Raw genomic sequence first — 23,843 nt, 5'->3', positions numbered from 1 at the left:
TAATTCTGCCCACACTGTATTTTATTGCAGTATTATCACCATCATTTTGGGAGCAGCCATCGTGTTGTTGACTAAGTTTTATTAAGGGGATAACGAAAGTGTTTTAAATGCAGCTCTGCTTACTGCAGGTCCACTCGCTTCTTTCTCGTCTCTTACTTTTTGACAGACGTGCACTGACGCATGCTCCCGAAAAGCTTGAAGAAATTTTTTTTTAAGATGTGATTGGGCAAGTCCAATGTCAAATAAAAAAGAACCAATGGGGTGTTGATAAGGTGTTGATAAGGTGTCTCATGGGTCGGTCTTTCAGGAAAAAAACATCTTCACTACCTTAAAAAATATGCATTACACTGCCACCGCACCTTGCAAGCGCCATTAATGAATTAAGAAGAAACCGAAAGAAAGAAATTGGCAGCGATGCACGATGTAGGAGTGTTATGGGCTGGTCAAACAAAAATAGTACGAAATGTATCGGCCCTAAAAGTACGTCGGCCTACCGGGAGATTTCCCGGTCTGCCAGATGGCCAGTCTGTCCCTGGCAAGGTGCCAGTGAGCATGGAGGTGTTTTGATTATGTGATAAGTGTGAGTGACGGTGTAAGTATGACTGAAGTGGCCTGTAAGAAATTGGAGGAGATTGGGTCCAGAGCTCAGGTGGTGGGGTGGCTGGAGAGAAAGTTTGCTTAAACTTTAATGTCAGTTTGTGGAGAAAAAGAGGAGAAATGGATGTCAGATGTGAGTGTAGTATGTTCTGAAGTTTGTGGTGGTGAAAATTGGTTGCTGATGGATTATGATTTGTTAGTGAAAAAGTTTGCAAAGTCATCAGCTAACAACGAGGAACTGGGCAGAGGGGGACAGAAGAGAGAGTTGAAAGTTTTGAACAGCTGCTTTGTGTTGGGTGCATTGCTCACCTTGCTGGTAAAGTAGGATGTTTTAGCTGTGGTAACACTAGCAGAAAAAGAGAAGAGAAGTGATTGGTAGTGACAGAGGTTTTTTAGACTTGTGCCATTTCCTTTCTGTAGCCCCCTTGATTGTAGGTCATTGCTCATAGAAAATAGCAAACAGCCAGAGCCAGGACGTGGTAGCATGAGCTGGTCTGGAGGACAGAGGTTATCCAAACATTATGTTAGTGTTAAGCATCATGTGTAAGTCATCATCATTCGCAGCATAGGGCTTATAAATATAGGGCTGATCAAGTCAGAGATGTAGGAGGAGGCTGTGTGAATGGGTCGCATGATGGGTGGTGTGAGTGTGTCATGTTTCGCAACATGGATGCAAGCGCTGTCTTTTATGAATGTACTGGGTGTGGCCAACGTCTCTACAACATAAAACAGGTGTCAGTGAATCTTACAAAAGTGAAAAAAGTGAGCTGTCATGGGTTTAGAAACAGAGTAGAAAAACTTGAACATGGTGACAACCATTGCCGTACCTACCATTGAGGTCCCCGATGTCCGGACCTTGGAAGTTTTCTGACGCTTATTTTATTTGACTCATTTGGCTTGCTGAATGGCGCGCAGAACAATCGTCATGTCGTCTCAGCACCGCGAGAGTGAGTCATCAGTAAGCGACTCAGTATGCTTTCAAATCGATCTCGCGGTAGTGTGATGTCACAAGCCAACAGGTCTGTCCTAAGCCACATTAGGTCAGATAGAAGGCTTGTTTGAGATGAGCCAATTCTGTGCAGAACCAATAACTGGTGCATGCCGGTTAAAATGTGTCCAAGATACGTCTGGCTTGCTCTGATGTCAAGCTAACATGTGCCAAAAAACTCTTGGGATGACGAGGCAAGCTTGTAGGATTCTGCAGTTGGGCACGGTTGAATTTCCACCAGCAGCAATGATAATAAGCATGATGGGAAGACTTGCTGATAACACAGCTTAATGCTTATTGGCACTGGAATGTAAGCTCATAACGTCTTAACTCTTTCCCCGCCATTGACGAGTTTACTCATCAATTAAGAGCAAAACGCTTCCCTGTCAATGATGAGTTTTCCGGCAATCTGTATTTACACTATGATCCACTTGGCACTCTTATCCAACTTAAAACCCGGAAGTATTCCCTTAGGACTCTAGGTATGTTTTGATGATCGCTCTGAATCTGATCTGTATCAATAGTCCTTCACAAAAATGCAATTATATTTGCTTTTTACTCAAAATATTTTAGAGGTGATAAAAAGAAAACAAATAAAGGTAGGAGGAAAGTTTGTATTTTGTTTGAAAGTAGAGGGTCGGTTTTTTGATTTGACAGATTGTATATATTGTTTAAATATTTAAAGAAGAACATTTTCTGGAAGGCTTTAAACTTTTGTGAAAATCATAAAAAATGCTGCCGCTGGCTGGCAACCTTTTTTTTTAAACGCTGGCGGGGGAAAAGTTTATTCCTTTAAACATTTGTATTGAATTTTTGTACTGTTAGCTGTTTTTTTACACAACAGAAAAGTTGTATAATAAATGACGACTGTAGACTTTTTCCTTGAACCATCTTCATGAAAATTCATTTATTGGTATTCCAGTTGCATCTATTTCATCCACGATAAAATATGCAAACGCAATATTTGCCTCTGCTGAAATTTAGTTAATTCACTTGTCTAAGAAAATTATTTATAAAACATAAGCTATAGGCCTAGTATATAATAATTTCTTATCGGTAGCGTATATTTCAGTGACCCTATGTTTACTTTACTGACACAGCCCAGTGTGGCAACCACATCAGCCAGGTCCCCCCTTGATGCATGTCTTGTGGGGGTGCACATAACGGAAAATGTCTTAGTTGGATTTTTTTCTTTTGCAAATGAAACACCTAACCGCTAGATGTCTCTGTGTGTGTGTGTGTGTGTGTGTGTGTGTGTGTGTGTGTGTGTGTGTGAGAGAGAGAGAGAGAGAGAGAGAGAGAGAGAGAGAGAATACAAATTATAATACATAATACAACTACAAGTATAGTGATATCAAAACAACACCACATAATTACAGAACAGACAAAACATCTATATCTTCATTAAGCTCAGGATGTGACAGAGCATTTCATGTATTAATCCTATTATTTAACAGTCCCTTCAATGTTTAGCTGTATATAATGTTTCACAGTTGGATAACTAATATTACCAGTACCAAAAGCATATCTGTGCTCTGCCAAGCATGTCAGTCTCTGAGTACATATATTCTGTATGTGCTCCTGTATAGCTCAGTAGTAGAGCAGCGCAAAAGGTTTGGATGATTCTTCTCAGTTGGAGGCAATTATCAAATTTGATCAAATGTTGTTCCATTTTCCAATCAAAATGATCAATCTTGATTTGTTACAATTCATTACCCCTTACCAGACTTTAACCATTAATGACAAGCATTTATATAATCTGTGTGATGTTAAGACAGATGTTAACAGATGGTCGGTTAAGCCGGTCTGTCTTCTTACTGCCCAGTTAGTCAAACAGTAGCACTATTAAAACAGTGGAGTGGGCTCATTCCCAGGAGGAATGGAGACCATGTGTCTAAAGCAGGTATCTTTTAAAAACAGTTCCCATAGTCTATAAAACCCACAGTATATTATTATGTGGGCACCGCTTAGACATCCAGCCTTATATATCATCCCCCCAATCTTTATCTGCGTACTGAGCATTCATGTACAGTGCCGTTGTCATTGCTTTTTGTTTCTTGTTCTATTTTCCTTGTTTTATGTTATGACCATTGTGACAGTTCTTTGGATTATTGACTACTGGATAACCCTATTGTAAACTTGTGCATTTGGGATCCACTACATGTCTCGCTCATTACACGGCGGTTTTACTTTCATCCCTGACATTTAAACCCGATTTGCTTTTATACAGAAAAAGTCTGAGAAGGCAAACTTCAGGATGTTACAGCACTAAATAACCTTTTGATTGATCAGTACTGTTACACATGAAACGAGAAACACATCTTGTAATTAGAAAAATACTTTTCATGATGGAAAAAGCTTTCCAGACCTAACCGTGGAAAATGATGACGAAATCACAAGATATTTGGCTCCTGGAATGCAAATGTTGTCTGGGCTCTGAGAAAGTTGCTTTGTTACTTTTGTCCTGCATTAGTTTTGACCCCCCCCCCCCCCCCCATTCTTAGACCAGGGGTTTCAAACTCAAATTATTTTGGGGCCACTGCTGATATTGACATTTCATACGAGGACTGGAGGGCTACTTTAACATTCAAGGACAACAAGAAAGCAAAAAAACGTTCTATACCTTTTAATATAGATAGGAATATTGCTACAGTACTCGAATGTTTAATTCCATAGCAAGCTATGTTAGTGATATATTTACATATTATAGCCTACTCATAATGAGATTAGTGTCATGGCTGCATTTACTTTTAGCTTTCTCGTGTTTCTCATTTTCTTTCCTATTATCTTAATCTGGAAACCCAATGGCCTTTTTCTCACCCATCATTTGATTTGTGTTGCATTACATCTCACCCTCTCCTTACCGCCAAAACACGAGTTGACGCATGTAAACCCTGCCCTTCCTTCTGAAGCGCACTCCATTTACAAACTTATATTCTTGTACATTTCTTACGTTTTAACGTTTTTCATGAAGTTTAGATCAAGATGAATGGAAAGTTTACATAGGTAAAGTTTAAATGGACTATAAAAACAAATAAAATAAAAATTATTATAAGAAAAAAAAATTTTTTTGACCTCTGGAAATGGTGTGCAGGCCAGCAGTTTAAGACCCTGACACAAAAAGTGAAGTGTTCTAAAAAATTATGTTTAATAAGTCAAAATAAACAAACAATACTATAGTGTAATATATAACGAAATTATGGAGCTAGGACATCTAAAGAATTAATAAAGCCAGTTTTTTCATTCATCTCCCTGGTGCATGTATATACAGCCTTAGGGAACCTTTTGAATTGTGAGGTGAAATTGTCATAAGATACAATGATTAGTCCAGCCTGAAGAGCCCTTTGGAAAATAATTAGAGAAACTCTCATCACTTCTCATCTTGATAAAATTGATATAGTCATTTCCATGACAAGGCCAGATTGGAGAAGGGAGCCGTTCCAAACATCTGTCGAGCCAGAGAATGGCGCTGCAGGGCTGATCAGGTCCACTGCACCCGTCGTATACAGAGTATTGTTTTTCTGTTTGAAGACTGAAACTGCAGCAGAAAGTGGGCTTGTGCGGGAGATAGACTGAATGAGTATATGTATTCTGTAAGGGCCGTCTCTCAGTCGGTGCTGTCAGATGGAGCTAGATTTAGGATATGGCAGCTCTTGAGGGAGGTGATGGGGTCAGAGTTCGAAGCCACTGTCTCTCTGTGTACATTCCCATGCTGCTTTAGTCCTCTTGACCTTCCCAGTGCCCCTTTCATTTAACACCACACATCCATCAACTCCCGCTTTCCCCAAGATCACTGTGGCAACCCTTCATGGGGCAAGGGCAGTGGGCCTCGGGGGGATGCTCTCTGGCGCCATGACAACAAGGGTTTCCTTGAGTCATTTATTTGTGCAGTCTGAGTGTAAAAGCAACAGTCCTGACAGTAGAGAAGGAAACAAGAAATTTCTTTACCAGACAATAGTCTAAAGATAAATTAATATTCTGTTTTTTATTAAAAATTTGACAAGAGCCCCATACATAAAACATTTTAACACATAGAAAGTTTAAAGATAACTTCTCCATCTAACGTCTCATAATAGCTCTCCTTACTTCACCAGATGTTTTTCTCTGGTTACTTCAGTTTTTTGGTGATCTAATTAATTCATAATAACGTTAATACACTGTAGAGTACATACACAATACAATCAGTTGTTTAGATAGCTGCACAATTGTATTACTTCATGTGCACTATGCAGCATCTTTCTAGTCTTTGACAGACAGTCGCGCTCTAAATTACCAACTGCTTTTTTGTCCCCTTCGGTAATTACTCATCTCTCCAGAGCAAGTGTGACCCCTGCAGTGTCTCTACCATCAAATGCGCTGCATGATACAGTGCAGTCGCCCTGTCGCCACCCTGCTAATTAGCTGCCACTCCACCTCCCAAAACCCGTCTGCTCACCCGCTGAGCAACGCTTTCAAGCTCTCATCTTACACTTCAAACACTTATTCTCTGCTTATTTACTTTACTGAAATAAAGCTTTTCTATTCCATGATTTCCTAAGGGTGTACTCACACTATGCATACTGTAGGCTACTGCACCCAAGTACGTTTAACCCCTCTGATACGCTTCACTTTGGTTTTGGGACGGGGTGCGAGGGCTAACCATGCCAGAGTCCGAAACTTCAGCTGTCATTGTAAAAACATTCAAATACACGCAGCACAATTACATGCAGCTGTGTGTCCCACATAACAGAGGTGTGTTTGACCTCATATGTGCTGCACAGGCCGATTAGTTTATGACACTCCTGCTAAAAAATCCAGCGATGCTGGTCTAGCATAATGTATGTTTTGCATGCTGGGACCAGCATTGGATGCTGGTTTGCTCGTCCCCAGCATAAGATGCTGGTTTCTGGTGTGACCGTTTGCTCGTCTCCAGCATGAAATCTAAAGACATTTTTAAAGAACTCCTTAATGATAAAATATATGAATGGAAAATAGTATTTTATTCACCGTGAAACCACATAATTTTGAAATGTTTTAACTAGGACTGTCACTTACAATTATTTAGGTAATTGATAATGAAGTAATTTGACATTTTTTTGGTAATAAAAATGGACCTAAATGAGCTATAACCTTTAAATTTAAATAAATAATAATGATATAGCAACAGCAACTGGTTCAAATAAAGTTTCAAAACGAGGTAAACAGATGGTTTTATTCAACAAAAAAAAAAACATTATAACAAATACACTGTGTCTCAGACTTAAAGGTATAGCGGAAGATCTTCTTTTTCCGAGTGGATCATCTAGATTATTGGTCATCCCAGTTGTCAATCATTCTTTTGATATGTTTATGTAAGGCCGTCGTACGTGCTCCTCCCTAGGTTCGCTTTCTGTACATGCACACTTTCAGGTGTATATGTGTGGTGGGCTACGTTTTCAACCATTCATTGAAGCTCGCGTTCTCACCGTGTTTTTTCAAAATGTCTGAGGGTCGCAAGAGAAAAAGTGTCTATGAATTGTATGAGAAGAAGAGAAAGGACTATGAAGAAAGAAACAAGACCAGAGTGTTTATGGGAGAATATTTCACAGGCTGGCGTGAGCTAAAAGCACAGGTTGTGCTTCCCACACGAAGTTTCTACTCGAAAGGTAAAGTTTGTCATGCTATTTGGAGAAAACCATTTAAAGCAACACAATGTAGTTTTTTTACCTTTAAATAATTTCTCTAAAATTATTTCAGTGATAGAACAACTTTTAACTGGACAAATTGTACTGTTGCTGCAACCTGAGCAGCCTCCTAGCTGCTACAAGCACACTCTGAAAGTGTCGGTGGAGGGTAGAGCACACAGCCCCGCCCCTCCCCCTGCCTGCAGAAGAGTGTCTGATACCAGGCACTGTTGCGCTTTTTCAACCACATAGGGGAGCTGTAAGTCATTTTTACATGGAAACTACATAGTGTTGCTTTAAAATCACTGCTAGTAAAAGTTGATGTAAGCTATGATTAGCGATGCTAGCACTGGCACAAGTCACGAACCGCACAGACATGGTAAACATGCCGACAGCAACTTGTAAACAGAGTGAGAAGAAGATCTAGGCTCCTGCATGCTCTCTCTCTCTGTCTCGTGCACACGTTTAACAGGCGTTCCCTCTCGGGAGAAGGTAGAGTGTTGCGCGTGTGCATTTTTTTTAAAAGTGGAGGGGCGGTTCTTTTAGATAATTCGGGAAAATCTTCCGCTATACCTTTAATATGACTTCCCTAACAAACATTAGTGGAGACCTAAACAAAACTAAAGATGCTGTAAAAGACAGAATAATATAATGCATGCACTGTAAAAGGTTTTGCCTGATATCTGCCTGAAAACTTTGCTCACAGTTCCGCTTGAGAGGGAGTGGCGGGGAGCACGGGAGGCAGGACTGCTGAAGGCGGGAGTGCAGAGCGGCAAGGGGAAGGCACTCGCAGTGAGGGCAAACATAAGGTCCAATATTCCCTTTTGCACCTCTGAGAAAAAGCTCATTTGTCTGCATATGGTCAACATGAATATGAGTGCATTTAAAGTAGTAGCGTATACTCAAACTTTTTGAGCCATACATCATGATTAGGTTGCCGCAAGGGGCCAAACCCATCACTTCAAGGTGTACGGCCTGCTGTGCCCCTTTCACATGAGATATCAAATCTGGTTTTACTGGCCTGCCTGTTAGTAAAAGTAGCAATAGGTGAAACCATTACCATAAGCTCTTTGCCAGAAGGGGTTGCCTCATCTTCTGGCTTTTCTGCAAAAACACCCAGAGTATGCAGGGGTAGAAATACATGTAAGCAGCCTTTTGAGGGTATATTCACACTTTCCAAACCATGCCTGAGGGCATTTGATTTCAAAGCCTGGTTTCTTTAACTAGTGCGAATGCTCCGTACTATCCCATTGCCCACTTTCAAGGTGGGGTCGGGCACGGTTTACTTGGGCTCATAGTGTGAACACAAATTGCGCCTGAGCTCGGCTCAGAGGGTGAGACGTCAGTTGCGCGACAGCCATTTAGCGTTATCTGATTTTGTTAAAACCTTCTAATGTGCATACCACAGTTACATGAACGTCTGAACGACGCAAGCAATAGAACGACTAAGCAATATGATGAGGCATTGTGAGAGGGCTGTGTGTAATTGCGTCCCAAACGACTCAATATAGAAGTCATAAACAACATCACGATGGGCTTCAGTGTTAAGAGAGTGCTTTACTTTCTGTTTTCTTCAAAACAATCGCATCCTAATGAAGAAAGCATGCTCGGACATGGATCGATAAAAGTATTCTTGTTTGTGTGCTGTAGGTACGCTAGTACGTCATGTGCAGATGATGTCAACATGTAAGCTTACTGGTGAGAGAAAGTGTGCTATATATTATGGCATGTGTTATAAGCAAATGTTTCAATGGCTCGTTTTTATTTTTTCATACAACTACACACATTTCATGAGGGCTATTTTAGAGGGGTGTCTAGTGTGGAAGACACCAAAGTACTGCTAAAATAAAATGAGAAATCATAAGTAGAGCTCTTGTGGTACTTTGACGTCATCTGCCTGTTGTTTCTAACAGCACCTCGTGAAGACAAACACAGCTTTTGTGAGTAATAACTGTTGCTGTCATGACAGATCTGTTTCAGAACCAGCCGCTGTAAAAAATCATTTGGCTGCGGCCGCAGGCCACCTGTTGCTGACCACTGCTCTAGTTTGCCCTTGTCTAAGTAATACATGGCGCAGCGAGTTGTCTGTCTTTCTATGAACACCTCTGCTCTGCCGTAGGTGTTTCATATTGACTTAAAATGATTAAATCACTTCCTTGTGAAACTGTCGTTCTGGTGGTGTGGGATTGGCACAAGACAGCAAGTCTGATTATTACAATTAAGAAGATATTTGGGAGATGGACATCTGCCATTTTTGTTTGTTCTTTAACTGATGTTTAAAATGTTGCAGAGCAACAATGTCTTTATCTTAATACACTACATTGCAAAAAATGACTTTTTCACTTGGTATTTTTGTCTTGTTTCAGCAATCAAATCTTAAAACTGTGCTCCTTTAATGTATCACTTTGTAGACTGCCGTGAAAGGGGTAGACACATTGGTTCTTGCCTACACAAACATCCTCAACACATACAGGGTGAAGCCCTGTATCCATCTCCATATTTACACCCCAGCTCTGTTATGCTAATTTCACCATATAGACCACTCATCAAACAGGACAAACTGCTTCTGAAGTACGTGAACACCTGAGAAGTCCTGGACTCTACTGGAGAAGGCCCATCTATTTAGTGCCTTTTCAAGTTCAATTTGATTCTGCAGTCCATCCGCACATGGTCAAGTTGAAGGCCAGCAATGCGGGAGACGAAACTTACAGTCGCTTTTGTGGCACTTTGATGTCATACACCTGTTGGTTCCTGTGATGTAGCATGAAGTGGAACACGCATGTAAATTATCACTACTTCTAATGTACTATTGTTCAGATATATTATTCTAAAAATATTTAAAATGATCTATAATGAGCATCATTATAGACTGTTCATTTCTGCTGTTTTGTCACAAACGCTGCTTCATTCACTTATAAGCATGCTCACGCCATCATATCACTGTGAAGTATTGCCAGTTTACCTGCCTTACTGAGCGTTATTACATTGCATTCGGTTTATCTGTTGTGCATGACCATTGCCTGTTTATCTGTACCCACATCTTTTGGATTACCCTTTAGTATTATTTGCCTGGATCGGACTGCCTTTTGTTATTTAATTGATTGCCTGTTTCCCGACTACCCCTTTTGCCTTGCGATTTGGATTTGTCTGCTTCGATTGGTTTTAATAAACATCTGCAAATGAATTCCGCTTCCTCAGCATCCTCATTACAATTTTAAAAGTGCACAGATCCAATATAACCTACTATTACAAACACATTTGATTGAACTGCTTCTATTCACTTAACTGTTTCCCCACCATTGACGAGTTATCTGGTCAATTAAGAGAAAACATTTCCCTGCCAATGACGCTTCCCTGGCGAGTTTTTAAGGTATTCTGTAGTTTCGCTATTCATACCAATCTACCCAATTTATAAAAAACTGAAATGCAATTATTTCAGTGTTTTGCTCAAATTTTGGTATTTTTGAAGAAACCTACCCATATTTAAGAGGTTAGAAAAAGAGAACAAATTAAGATAGGATTATAGTTTTTTTTCACGTTTTGTTTGTTTGTTTAAAAGTAGAGGGTCTTTTCTTTCATTTCATATATTTTTCATATAGTTTTTTATATTTATAGAAGAACATATTCCTGGTTGGCATTTTGTTAAACTTTTGTGAAAATCACAAAAAAAAGGCTGGAGAGGAATGAGTTAAGAGTAAGACTTACTAGGATAATCAAGAGCATTTTGAGATAATTTTGCGCACTGTCTTTACCGGTTGCGTGCATTGGTTAAGGATGCGCACACAAACCTTATAAAACGCGTTATGAGAGAAACGCGTTGAGATCTGTTTTGCATCTTTTGTCAGTTCTGTCAGCTGCTCTGAGAATCGGACAATATGCTTATTGTGGAACCCTGTAAAGTAAGTTAGTTTCTCTTATGTAATATAAAACATTGTTTACTGTATCACACAAAACACAACAGTTTGGCTTTTAACTTTAAGATTTAACAGACCATTTAATTATTGGCTCTTATTGACTTATTGACATTGGCTCTTGAAGTCACATATGTAGAACAGTTAGCGAATTAGCATGCCAAGTATAGAGCATAGATTAAACACTGACAATATATTTACACTCAAATATAGGATTATTATAAAAATCGAAATAAAGATAAGGGCAGTCGGCGTATCCACCTATGTATGTAAAGGACTACAGTATTTAAAGAGCAATTAAGTGATAATTGCTCGAACTCAGGGGTGTCAGTTTGTGTTGAAAAGTGGTGGGGACAGATGAAAAAACATTACAGCAGGGCAGGAAAATTATTGAATAATGGCACATCAAATATGGGCTTAGCATAGACCAGTCAACAACACAAAAATACCCTCAACAATGTCGACTGCACATGTAACAGTCCCTGCAACACCAGCTTAACTGAACAGGCCAAAGCACCATACTGTAGAAACAACAGCGCGTTAAGTCAATGATTACAATTAAAAAATACATTACATATGTAAAATAAAACACACCATAAGCATACAACGCAACATATGTGACCCTGGACCACAAAACCAGTCAGTCGTACACTGCAAAAAAATGATTTTCAAAAAAAATTCTTAGAATTTTTGTCTTGTTTTAGGTAGAAATATCTAAAAAATATCTTAATTAAGATGCTTTTTTCATGAGCAAAATGACCCAAGAAAATAAATCTAGTTTTTAGACCAAAAATATCCAATTTAAGTGATTTTGTGTATTAAACAAGCAGAAAAATCTGCCAATGGGGTAAGCAAAAAAATCTTGAACATTTTTCTTAAACGCTAAATTCAAGAAAAATTCAGATTTTCAGTTTTTTTTGTGCTTGTTTTATCCTCAAAATCACTTAAATTTGATATTTTGGTCTAAAAACAACTTAATTTATCACAATTTAAGAATTCTTAGATATTTTTACTGAAAACAAGACAAAAGTACTAAGAATTTTTTTTTCTAAAATTTTTTTTTTTTTGCATTGTACACTTTATTTTTTTTCTTGTTTTTAGTAGAAATATCTAAAATTTTTTAAATTAAGATATATTTTCTTGATGTGCAAAATGACATAAGAAAATAAGTCTAGTTAAAACAACCAAAATTATCTGCCAATGGGGTGAGAAATTTTTGCTTAGATTAAGTGTTTAAGAAAAAATAAATCTTATTTTAAGATTTTTTTTTCTCACCCCATTGGCAGATATTTTTGCTTGTTTTAATCACAAATTCACTTAAATTGTATATTTTTCAGTCTAAAAACAGGCTTATGTTCTTAGGTAATTCATTAGGTCATCAAGAAAAACATCTTAATTTAAGAATTTTTAGATATTTCTACTGAAAACAAGACAAAAATAGCAGTGAAAGTCGCACAGGTATTGCTTGATTTTTCAGAACATTTTAACCAAATGCTTTCAAAAAGTGGTGGGGACAAAATCAGACATTTCAAAAAGTGGTGGGGACATGTCCCCAGTGTAAATGACACCTATGCTCGAACTAGACGCACAAATGAGGCGGAATCGCGTCTACCGCGCCACGCTAAAAGCCTCATTCACGCCGCGCGTCAACGCGTCTTCACATTGACTTAACATTGAAATCACTCGCGCTTGACGCCTCTACTGCGGCTGGTCTGAACGCAGCATTAGAGTACAGTACACTTGTTAGGTAGCACATTATGATGTGGTTTTGTGACAGCGCATTATTTGTCCCTCTATTTCTCCTCTCATTCAAAGGTTTTCTTTATTTTCACTAAGGATTGTTAAATTAAGTGTGTTCCGATCTTCCCTTCTAAGACAACTGCGAGGAGAGCTGTTCAGTCCTGTGCCCTGTTAATTAGCTCGGTAAATTACAGTCTAATCAGGGGCAGCGTAAGTCAAGTGTGTAATGGCGTGCTGCTGTGACTAGAGTCACTAACACACTTCAGCCCTGTCTGAAATATTATGGAGATACTGCCTGGAATCTTCATCATATTTTTTTAGCTTAAATTAATAGTTGACCAAAAAAAGATACAATACACATTTGCTCCAGTACCGTATTTCTATGAGTTGTTTTTTGCGCATCATCCATGTAACATGCCAAAACCAACCAGCACTATTCACAACAAACCTGGCAAAATGAGAGCAGATGTACTTGTATATACGGTAGAAGGCTGTAATCGACAATATTGATAATTTAATTGTAATTGTAATCTTGGTTATTCTTTCAATTAATTGTCCAGCCCTGCCTTTAATGCTTCTAAACACTGTTCAAACTCTCTCTCTCTTTAAAGTCCCCTTAAACGGGAAGTAGCAATCGACTTTACTTCCATGTTGTGACGTATTTCCGAGTGAATTGGAATAGCACATGAGGAAATGGCGTGTATGGCTTGTGTTTTCCACTGTGAATTGATTGCATATAGATATAGACAGGTGTTTCATTTAGAAATGGTCATGGTAGCAGCTTTAGTGCAACCAATTAAGTTTTCACAAACGAGTATTATTTATCAGGGTTCAGTCAGTCAAAGGCAGACCTACCACATTTTGAGGTATAGATTTCCATTGGCTGAAGGAAGAGGCCACTATTCGACTCTCTCTGGGCAGATCACCTTCTTTTCCACCCACAGGCGGTTGATTTGTTTTCAATAGGTCTTGATCAATGTGCTGCTCTGTTCTAAGAACAGTGGAGGTTACACTGGTAATTGGACAAAGTAAATTGCTGGATTTGCCAAACATGTGACGTCAGAGGCCCCTAGCAAACCGATTGGACACGACACTCTTTTTATGTGCGTGCTTGTGTGCAAGTTGCCTCTGTCCTTATCGCGCCTTAGTGTCTCATTTCACTGAATTGACTGAAGCTGTGATGCATTTCTTATTGGCTTGATTTTTAAAGGTCAAGTCTTGCCATATTAAAGCAATTTCTTTTCCAGCCTGTAAATCAGAAGCTATATACTGCGATCACCGCACATTGCAGTCATCTCGGAGGCCATCTCTCCATGTCTGTAGCCATGACAACTCCACCAGTGGCTGACAGTGTGTGTCTCTCCTCTCCCTATCTGCCTATTTGCTTCATCATTTGTGAAAAGGGCTCTGTTATAGGTGGGATGGGCAGCCGTCACCTTTGATTTACTGATTAATCTGTAACACACAGATGCTTAGTGCCCAACAAGAGTCTAAATTTACATAATTCTCCTGTGACCTACATCCGTATTTTCTGCTGTAATGTACCTCTTAGTGTAAGTGCCCATATAATGCCTGCTTTTTAAATAGGCGTTTGAGTTCCATAAAACATGTTTCAGAAGTTGTTTGCTCGAAATAGCTTGTAGGAAAAGATTCTCACCAATCTCTATTAGCCTCTGTTTCAGTGCATTTCAGATTGTGTCGTTTTGAGGTGGTCATTACATATTTATGAGCTGCTGCTCCTATGGCCACGCCCCATTACTAACGTCATGTGCGCACGCGCAATGGTATCGCGCGAGCAGTACAGACCATATACTGTATATTATTATTAACGGTTTATGTATTGCCAACAGACAAATCAAGCAAAATAAGTATCACTAATAAGTACACTCCAAGAGAAGAAACTCATTACACATAATGTAAATTGTTATGTGATGTAGCAGTCTCAACAATACACTCGTTTTGCCCTGGAAAACGTTAACATATGTCAGTTTATAAAACACTTTCAAACGCATAATTTTCGCAAATGACAGAAATTTTGACCCGGCGGGGGATGTATACTGCATGTGGACAGCATGCTAATTGCTAGAAGCTAGCGGGAGGACCGCCGTATCTTGGGACCGCCATATCTTAATTCCCATGGGAAAACACATAGCCTACTGATAAAATGTACAGCTAGATTGTGCTGTAAGTTGGTTAAAACATCTGCCAAATGCCTAAATGTATATAAAATGTATAAGTAAGTCAGATTTTAATCAAATAAAATGTGCTTGAATGGTTAAAAGATGCAGATTTAGCCTCGAATAAACACATAATGTGAATGGGACTAAGCATGTTATAGTCAGCGGTTACCACTGATGGAAATTGAGTGTGTGTGATGAGAGGACATGTCTTTAGTCCGAATAGCTTTACTCTCTTTATACACTGGACATGTGTCAGATCAGTTTCAGGGCTATGGGCTCACAGGTCTGTTGATTTACACAAAAATTTATGCTGATGTTCTTTCATCGAGTCATCAAGTAAGCTAGCATTTCTCTGTCACTCTCATTTTAGACTCAATCTGTCTCTCCCATACTAAAGCATTCGGAAATCACGAACATAAGATTTCTCACAATGTAACAAAAGTAGTACAATGCATGTTGTTTAATCTGTTCAGTTTTCAGGTTACTAAATAATTTCTGTCTTCTGTTTTCTTCCATGTGGTTCCCGCTGCCTCACTGTATTATGTGATCTGCCTTTCAGGTAAGTTTCTGTTTATTTTCACAAATTTTTATGATGTCACATCTGCTGTTGTCATTTACTGTGAAGCTTTGGGTATGGATAAATCTGAGTGAACTGGTGTTCTAAATAAAATTATTTAAGCCATTTTGCTACCTTCATGGCATATCCTTAAAGTTTACCTCCACTGACAACCTAACCATTGGCTGAGTGATTGACTAATTATCCCTGATGCTCTTTAGCGATTGTACTAAAAACTGAAGTTTTTTCTTTGGGTTTTTGAAAAATTCCACATACACATTACAATACAACATTTTCAAAACCATCCCCATTCATACGGATCTGTGAAAACGACTAAAAACTCAGTATTATGCGTGCCAGGCCAGTAGTTCAGTTGAAAATGTGCTGTTGTAAACAGACTCTTAGTCTAGTGTCATCCAGGGTTCTGTCGTAGGTTTAGGTTTTGACATTTTAAAGAAGTAACGTCTGATGAGAAAGAGGGTGCGGAGGCTGGCCCCCATGGTCCTGGAATGCCACCTCTATTAATGGTCCTTAAATGTTTAATGTTAAAGGCTTAATGTTCCATGTCGTTTCCACCACAGAATGAATAGTGATTTGATGAGGGCCAATGAAACTGCTTTTGACATTCAGGAACAAAGGCAAGGTTCTCACTTTATGCAGTGTGTGTGGTTGGACATTTTAATAGAAAATTAAATAAAGAATATGAGTGGTGCTTTCTAGAGGTGATCTTAGTCAGGGCCAGAGGGGCTCATAGTTTAGGATACACAGTCAAATCTTTCACACCCCTAAAAAAACACCACTGGGAACAACAGCACGTTTATAATTATAAGTTTTATTTTTTTATCCCTTTTGGGGATTTGAGTGACTTACAATATAAGTAGACCTGACATAAGAACTGAAGTAGCCTAGTATCAGTTGAATTTTTATGATCATGTGTATAAACTGAACAAGCCTTTCTTTTGTTGAATGTGATACTTCTACCACCTCTCCACACCAAGAAACAGCTTGGCGGTGTGACCTGGGTCAATTGTTTTCATGCCCAGTTTCATTAGTAGTAGACTCTGATGGGAAAATGACACATTTGTAATTGAATTATTTGACCATAATTATGAAGGTATGATCTCACAGTCAGCCCCTGAACACAACTTCTGAAATGAAAGAGTCAGACAGATGTTGCTGTTGTGTATGCTTTGTGTCAAAGTCATTGATTTGTTTGTTTCGGTGACCTAATCTCTGTGCATTTTGTAGTGCATAATGAGACATTACTCTAGTGCAGGTGTCTGTCTCCAACCCTTCTCCTGGTATGCTACCGTCCTCCAGACTTCAGTTCCAACCCATCTCACAACACACCTGTCTTTAATTATCAAGCAACCCTTAGTGTAAAGTGCGTTCATCATGGGCCAGATGAAACCAGAAACTAGTTCACATGATTTTTATGTATGATAGTCTCTGTTGTGAATGGCAATTTAAACAATGTAAGCTTTCTTCCTGGAGGCCTAGGATTGGCAGGATACTGTAAGAATGTTTCATAAATCACACGTGAACCCTGTCATAAGATGATTTATGTGCTCATTTGCACCTTAGATTGATAAACAAGGCCAAATGACACATGTAAAGTTATAAATTGTAAGGTCAAAGCATTGCTAAAATACAACCTTAGATGCTTTTTGCTATCTTGCCCATTTTTCTTGATACGTAATTTAAGGTGACCAGATTTTTAAAATGAAAACCGGGGGCATTTCCTAGTTCAATATCATTAAAATATAATTTGTTGTTATCTATGAATTTAAAAAATGGGGACAACCTGTTTTTTGAAAGTTTTCTTCTTTTTATTCTTGTGGGTTCACTGCAAAATATGACTGACTGAGTTACTTCTTACTTACTTTGTCTTGTTTTAGTACAAATATCTTAAAATTATTAAATCAAGATGCATAGTCTTGATAAGCCAAATCACCTAACAAAAAATCTAGCTTTAAGACAAAAAAAATTATAAATTGAAGTGAATATGTGTTTACAACATGCAAAAAAATCTGCCAATGGTAAGACATTTTTCTCTTGAATTAAGCGTTGGCAGATTTTTTGCTTGTTTTAAGCACAAATTTGATATTTTTGGTCTAAAAACTAGACTTATTTTCTTAGGTCATTTTGCTCTCAAGAAAATGCATCCTGATTTAAGAAATTTTAAATATTTGTACTGAAAACAAGAGAAAAAAAACGAACAAGTCGTTTTTTGCAGTGTTTAATTAAAGGAACAGTATGTAGGATTGTGGCCAAAACTGGTATTGCAATCACAAAACTTGTGGCTAAAACTGGTACTGCAATCACACAACTGGTGGCCAATACACAACATGACAACATAAACGTCAGTTGAGGGCTGTAACTACACTTTTTAAATGACAAGAAATGAAAATGATTTCTTAATGACATATCAGGGCCATTTTATGATGAATTGATTTCTTACATACTGTTGAAATGAAAAATTTCTGAAACTGAAATCAAATTTTTTTCCTTTTTTTATACAATGCACAGAGACATACTTTATCAAACACTACAGTACTTCAGCTGATTTCATAGCATTGTAAACGTGAAGAACAGAAGGAATAATGCAAAATGTAAAATATTTAAAGTTACGTTACCTACACAGTTCACTTCATTGGTTTATTACTTTAATTTAACGTGAGTAGTTAGTACCTTAACCCCCGATAACTTTGACTGTTTTCATATCTTATGATAACTTGACTGATGATAACTTGATGGCGCTTTCTTGTGTGTCTTGTAATAAATTTTTCTTCGCTAAAGCAGTGACGCGCAACCAAGTAATCAGTGTAGCTCGCGGCCCCCTCTGATGGTGAAAATAATCATTACAGGATTGCTCCGGTCTGGTACTACAAAGGCTACATGCTGATCGGGTTTTTCAGTGTATTTGCTGGTTGTTTTTAGCCTGGGTGCCAGCCGATCTTAGCCCCGCCCACCACTATTTGAAAAACGGGGAAGATCGGTCTGGGGATTCACCGTTGAGGAGCTACTATGCGAATACCAAAACCGGCCGACGAATAAAATTGTGAGGGCGGGCTTTATACGATGATGGACAGATGATCAACAGTAACGTATCAACCACGTCACCAAAGAGCGCGTGTGTTCAATCTGTTTACAATGAAATGGCTGCCACTGGAGAATTCAGATGTGTGGAATCTGACATTGAGTCTGTTCTAAAAGATATCGACAGAGCATTGATTTTAAAAGAGGAACAGAGAAACGCGATCAATGCATTTGTTTATGTTTTCGCCGTCCTTCCTATGGAGGACAAAGTTAAAGAAGCAACTGAAATGGGTATCATGGCGATGCAACTCGGCGTGCACGACGAGATGGATATAATTAGCGGTCGTTGCCAGCTTCTTTTCGGAAGCCTGGAATCGTGACTGCTGAATAAGTGGAGGGACATGCTAGGCTCCGATATTTTTCAAGCCAACGTAATGGCTATCGTCGTGGATGAAGTTCACCTAACGTACAAATGGTAAGAGATAGTCTTACTGTATGACTTAGTAAATACTAAATGTTGTGATATAAACGAAATGTTGTAAACATAGTAGGTGTTGATGTACCTTCGCTAACTCAGACTTAGTATAATTACAATGATGTTAGTATCATTGTAGCGAAATTACTAGCAGTTCGGTCAGGCTGCTAAAGACGCCATTTCAAAATAAGTCACACACTCCGTTGCTCTGATTGGTCGTAGGTCTATCCAATTGAGTGCAGAGGCATTTTTCGGTTGAGACACGCCTCATAATTTTAGCTCAATGGAGCGGTATCAGACTCAAATTCTGACTAGAATTGAGAATGACAACGTCAGGCTAGGTTGTTTTGGACGTGCTGTAAAACGGGGACATTTTCGGGGACAGCTCCAGTCGGGGACAGAACACCAAAAACCAGGACTGTCCCCGGAAAACGGGGACGTCTGGTCACCTTAACGTAATTTGAAAACCACTTGGTCCAAGTAATAACTTTTTGTCTCTAGATGATGCACTCGAAATTTCATGCGAATCAGACCTATTGGAGGAGTTTGAAAAAGTAGGCGAATTTAAATGCAATTGAAAATGGCAGAGGGTTCAACACGACACATTTGATATATTAGAAATCAGCAAAGAAAAATCATTTAAAATGACCACCCTTATAATTTTAGACCAAAACTGTCCGATCTAAAAAATCTAAATTTTTTAAATGTCTGGACCAGTAGTTGTTCATGTATCCTCAAGTCAAGATTTTTATAAGAAAATTTTGTTGATTTTCTGTGCGTGTTTGTCACCCTCTCTTTCTCTGTACTCTGTAGCGTTGTGTGGCTGTAGATCAGACAGAGAGAGAAAGACTGTAAGAGAGGAAGGTTTTCAAGGCTCGCTGTGGGTGTGCAGTTGTAGACAGCCCTCAGCGTACCAAGCCATCCTCTCATCTGTCGCTCGCTCTCTCTTGGTCCATGACTCTGTTTTTTATCTTTTCTTTATTCTGTCGCTCTCTCCTGCTGGTTTCGTTCTGCTTAAAGCCCCACCCCCACTGCCATGAGCGAGTGTGTGTGTTCGTGGATGGGGGTTGTGGAGTGTCATGGCAGGAAAGATGTATTTGAAAGCTAAAAAAACATGCACTAGAGAGGGGGGTTCTTTCATTGGCAAAATACAACATTTTTGAGTTTTAAATACATTTTTTTTTTACATTTTATACTATATTATTTTGTTCTGTCATTGCTTTTCTATAACAATATGTAAAAAATACAACATGCCATCAGATATATTCTCATTTTTTTGTGATCACATTGTCTTCAGCTGTATTGTCACATCACCCTTCATGCGTAGTTCGTGTGCTGCTGTTTTCACTGCTATTGCGTGTGCGGCTCAGATGCGCTGCAGGTTAAGATGGCAAAGCTTAAGGGCAGATTCGGGGGCGTGAACTGATGTCTTCAACACTGATCAGTGCCTTGTATCTCTGCCCTGCTCTTTGACCAATCGCACTTCAGCACCATCCCACTACTGATAATGATGCTCTCGGGAGGAAGCATCAATGGGCACGACCACCTCCTCCCTCCATTCCTGTCTCACTCTCTCGTTTTCTCCTCCTCACTTCCTGTGACTGTGCTGTAGTATTGAAAGGTTTCATCTCTTTGCTGCTGGTAGACACACTTACTGATCAAGAGAGAGAGAGAGAGAGAGAAAGATAGGAAGACAGCACCTCTCTCCACAGCTCCTTGTCCTGGGATGGAGGATAGAGATGTGGTGGCGTGGGATTAGCCTCTGGAGAATTACTTCTGTCGCTTTTCACCATGAAAATGTACAATTACACTGCTGCGTTTTTTGGCCGGATCCAGCGGGCTGGCAACTGACCCCCTGACTGACCCAGCACACATACGGATCGCACTCTGTCATCCTGTACACTGGAACAATTCAGAAATGAAGAGTTGATGCGTGAGGTCCGTGGCTCCTCTGGGGCGGCTCATTGCTGGTGGACGACTCTAAACGTATCACATCACAACGCCTGAACGTAGCCTTCACCATCATGACACTGTAAGAAAGACCATGTTTGGACTAAAAGCCCCTCTCTACTACTTACCAGGTCAGTCCTTTCAACCCGAATACTCATGATGTACTACGAGTTACTTTCTAAAGTAGCTTCATCAGCACATGCTTAGCTTGTGTGTTTGTGGGTGCATCAGGTCACATGGTCAAATCCATGGGCTGTCCAATATTAGCACAAATTAATCCATTTAAATCTGATCATTACTTTATAACAAGATTGTAAACCGATTGCTGTTTAGTTTTAATTCAGTGCAAAATTTGTATCTGTTTAGAATGGCACAAAATGACATACAGTAAAAAAGTGAATCTCACAAAACAAAATCTACATTAGGCCCTAAATAATATGTAACTATTATACAATTTTATTTTAAGATTTTTTTTCAAATTGCAAATGTAGTTCTAATTATAAGTGATTGATGAAACTCTTTACACAACATTTACTGCGAACTCTTTTGAATTGCTATAAGAGAAAAATGTAGATATGATTTTGTGTTGTATAAATGATAGTATAATATCTTTGGAGCTGTAACAAATAAAGGGGACATACCGGTATACCGTTACAACCCTAGTTGACTCGACATATTCAGAGATAAAGCATGAACACAACGAGAGATGCAGTTCTCTGCTTTTTGTCAGAGTTCAGATTTGGGTTAGGATTAATCTAAAGGTGTGAAAGAATGCATTGGAATAATCTGTTAAATTGTTCTTTTATATTTACATAGAACGTATATAACTTTATTAAGTGCAAAAATTAACCAGAAACGTTTTTACATGTCCATTTACAACCCTAGGATTTATCCTTTGAATGAAACGGTCTATTTTTGCCCTGTTTGAAAGGGTCATGAATAATAATGTTGAACTCTGCCCTGATCTCTCTGAGGCTCGTGCCAGTAGCTCACATTAGTAAACATGTTAGGGGCGTACATCACAGTTGGTGTTATGTTGAGATTGGTCTGTTTTCCAGCAGTCTTGTATGCACAAGGTTTGCATAAGAATGAGGAAACAAATGTGTTGAGTCTCGTGATATGCCATAACCATGTACAGAACTCTTATTATTTATCTATGCCTTGGTAAATACAGTTTTTTAAATTCTATCGCACCTTTAAACTGTTTCTGTGAGTTGATTTATTTCTGTGGGTTAGAGATGAAAGTTATTGGATTAGCTATTGGTTGTGAATAGTCATTGGGATGCTTATGGGGCTATGAATGTCGCAGACGTTTGGCTTGGGTTATATAGAATGTACGTGTAAACATACATTTGAATCAGATTGCAATGTTTAGGGTACATGTAAACTGTACTGTCATAAACTGTAATCGGATTAAATTCAGTCGGATTGACAATTTTTTGTGCATGTAAACATAGCCAATAAGATGCATGGTGTGCCTTTTAAAGTTCTTATTTATTTATATTCACAAAACTTATCAACAGTGACAGTGTGCCGCAAAGATGACACTTGATGGGACAGATGAATAATTCATGAGACTGACTCGCTGGGGGGTGAATCATTATACATTGTGTACAATTCGATGACAACTACAAAAATTTGAAAACCCTTTCATACCTGCCATTTTGTGTGAAAGCTTGTATCCCGCCGCAGTGCTTTATAAGAAGACTATGACACTTTTTGTCAATAAGCATGATGACAGGTATCATTAAACCAGACCAAGATTAAACCATTATTCCAGCTTACATGGAAATGGCCAATTAAAGGTAACGATATAAAAACACAAATTATAAATGTTCATGAAGAATTTGCAGTAATACATTTTAAATAAAATGTACATTAGCATTATTTACTAGAGATAAAATAGGGAAGGGCCACTTAAGATTGTAACTGGACCATTATAATAAAATGTGTAAAATTCTAAAATGTCAGCAGTGAGATTATACAGGCAGCAGGTAACCTATATTATGCCTCATAATATACTCATCGCTGATTCTAGTTTCTGGTTCTAGGATTTTCTGGTCACCGTCTGCCCTACGGGATCTGTACCTAGGGTCATCTAGTCGTCAATAGTGATAGGATGTCTGATTATTTTCCTCAAACCAGTTTTTTTACACTGTTTGTTTTTTTAAATTTACATTTTGATCCATCACAGTTGATGTATGTTTATGTAGTTTACCAGTTCACTTTAAATAAACTGGTCACAAGTAAACCAGAAATCACAAGTCAGCAAGGTCTTTGCAATATCTGTACAAGGGCTCGATTGATGTGTGGTATTGGCTGGCATTTAACAAAAGTGTTGTAACCATCTAGCGGGTCCACCGAATGGTCTGCATACGAACCAGATCCTGCCAACTACAGAATATATCTGCTAGACCGCTGAGGTCTTCTGAGAAAAGAGTGTTGATGGTTCCTAAATCCAGACAAAAGATGAGGGGTGACCATGCCTTTTCAGTCGTTGGGCTAAAACAGTGGTATAGTCCTCCCGGTTTCCCTCTGATTAGTTCAGTCAGAATCTGAATTTAAATCTAAGTTAAAAATTCACCTTTTTATTATTTTATCTATCAGTGATTTTATTTTTCCTCCTTAGTGGATTTACGGTCAAAAACATTTTAGCAAGGTTTGTAGCCTACAGCACAGTGGTCAACTACAGTTGTTTTTATTGTGCGTTTGTGATTTGATTTTGATTTACAATAACCTCAACAAAATATGACAGACAAACTAAA

At 38.7% G+C, this 23,843-nt stretch overlaps 2 protein-coding genes across 3 annotated transcripts in view; one reads left to right on the top strand and one right to left on the bottom strand.

The window, feature by feature from the left end:
- dusp22a (dual specificity phosphatase 22a) overlaps positions 1 to 23,843 on the bottom strand; it is a 390,938-nt gene that overhangs the window by 161,056 nt on the left and 206,039 nt on the right. The gene's annotated exons all lie outside the window — the stretch shown is intronic.
- gse1b (Gse1 coiled-coil protein b) overlaps positions 1 to 23,843 on the top strand; it is a 202,940-nt gene that overhangs the window by 101,980 nt on the left and 77,117 nt on the right. Inside the window, exon 1 of one of the 2 annotated variants that reach the window (XM_055173417.2) lies at positions 20,727 to 21,209. The exons of the other annotated variant lie outside the window; for it this stretch is intronic. Within the exon in view, the coding sequence (XP_055029392.2) occupies positions 21,173 to 21,209 (37 nt within the window). The 5' untranslated portion in view covers positions 20,727 to 21,172. Of the gene's footprint in view, positions 1 to 20,726; positions 21,210 to 23,843 lie in introns of those variants that run through there. 2 annotated transcript variants of the gene reach the window in all.

The sequence above is a fragment of the Misgurnus anguillicaudatus genome, chromosome 15 (genome assembly GCF_027580225.2).
Source record: "Misgurnus anguillicaudatus chromosome 15, ASM2758022v2, whole genome shotgun sequence".
In the NCBI taxonomy this organism is placed as follows: Eukaryota; Metazoa; Chordata; class Actinopteri; order Cypriniformes; family Cobitidae; genus Misgurnus; species Misgurnus anguillicaudatus.
The sequence above is the reverse complement of the archived record's forward strand: the minus strand, read 5'-3'. Positions and strand labels throughout refer to the sequence as shown.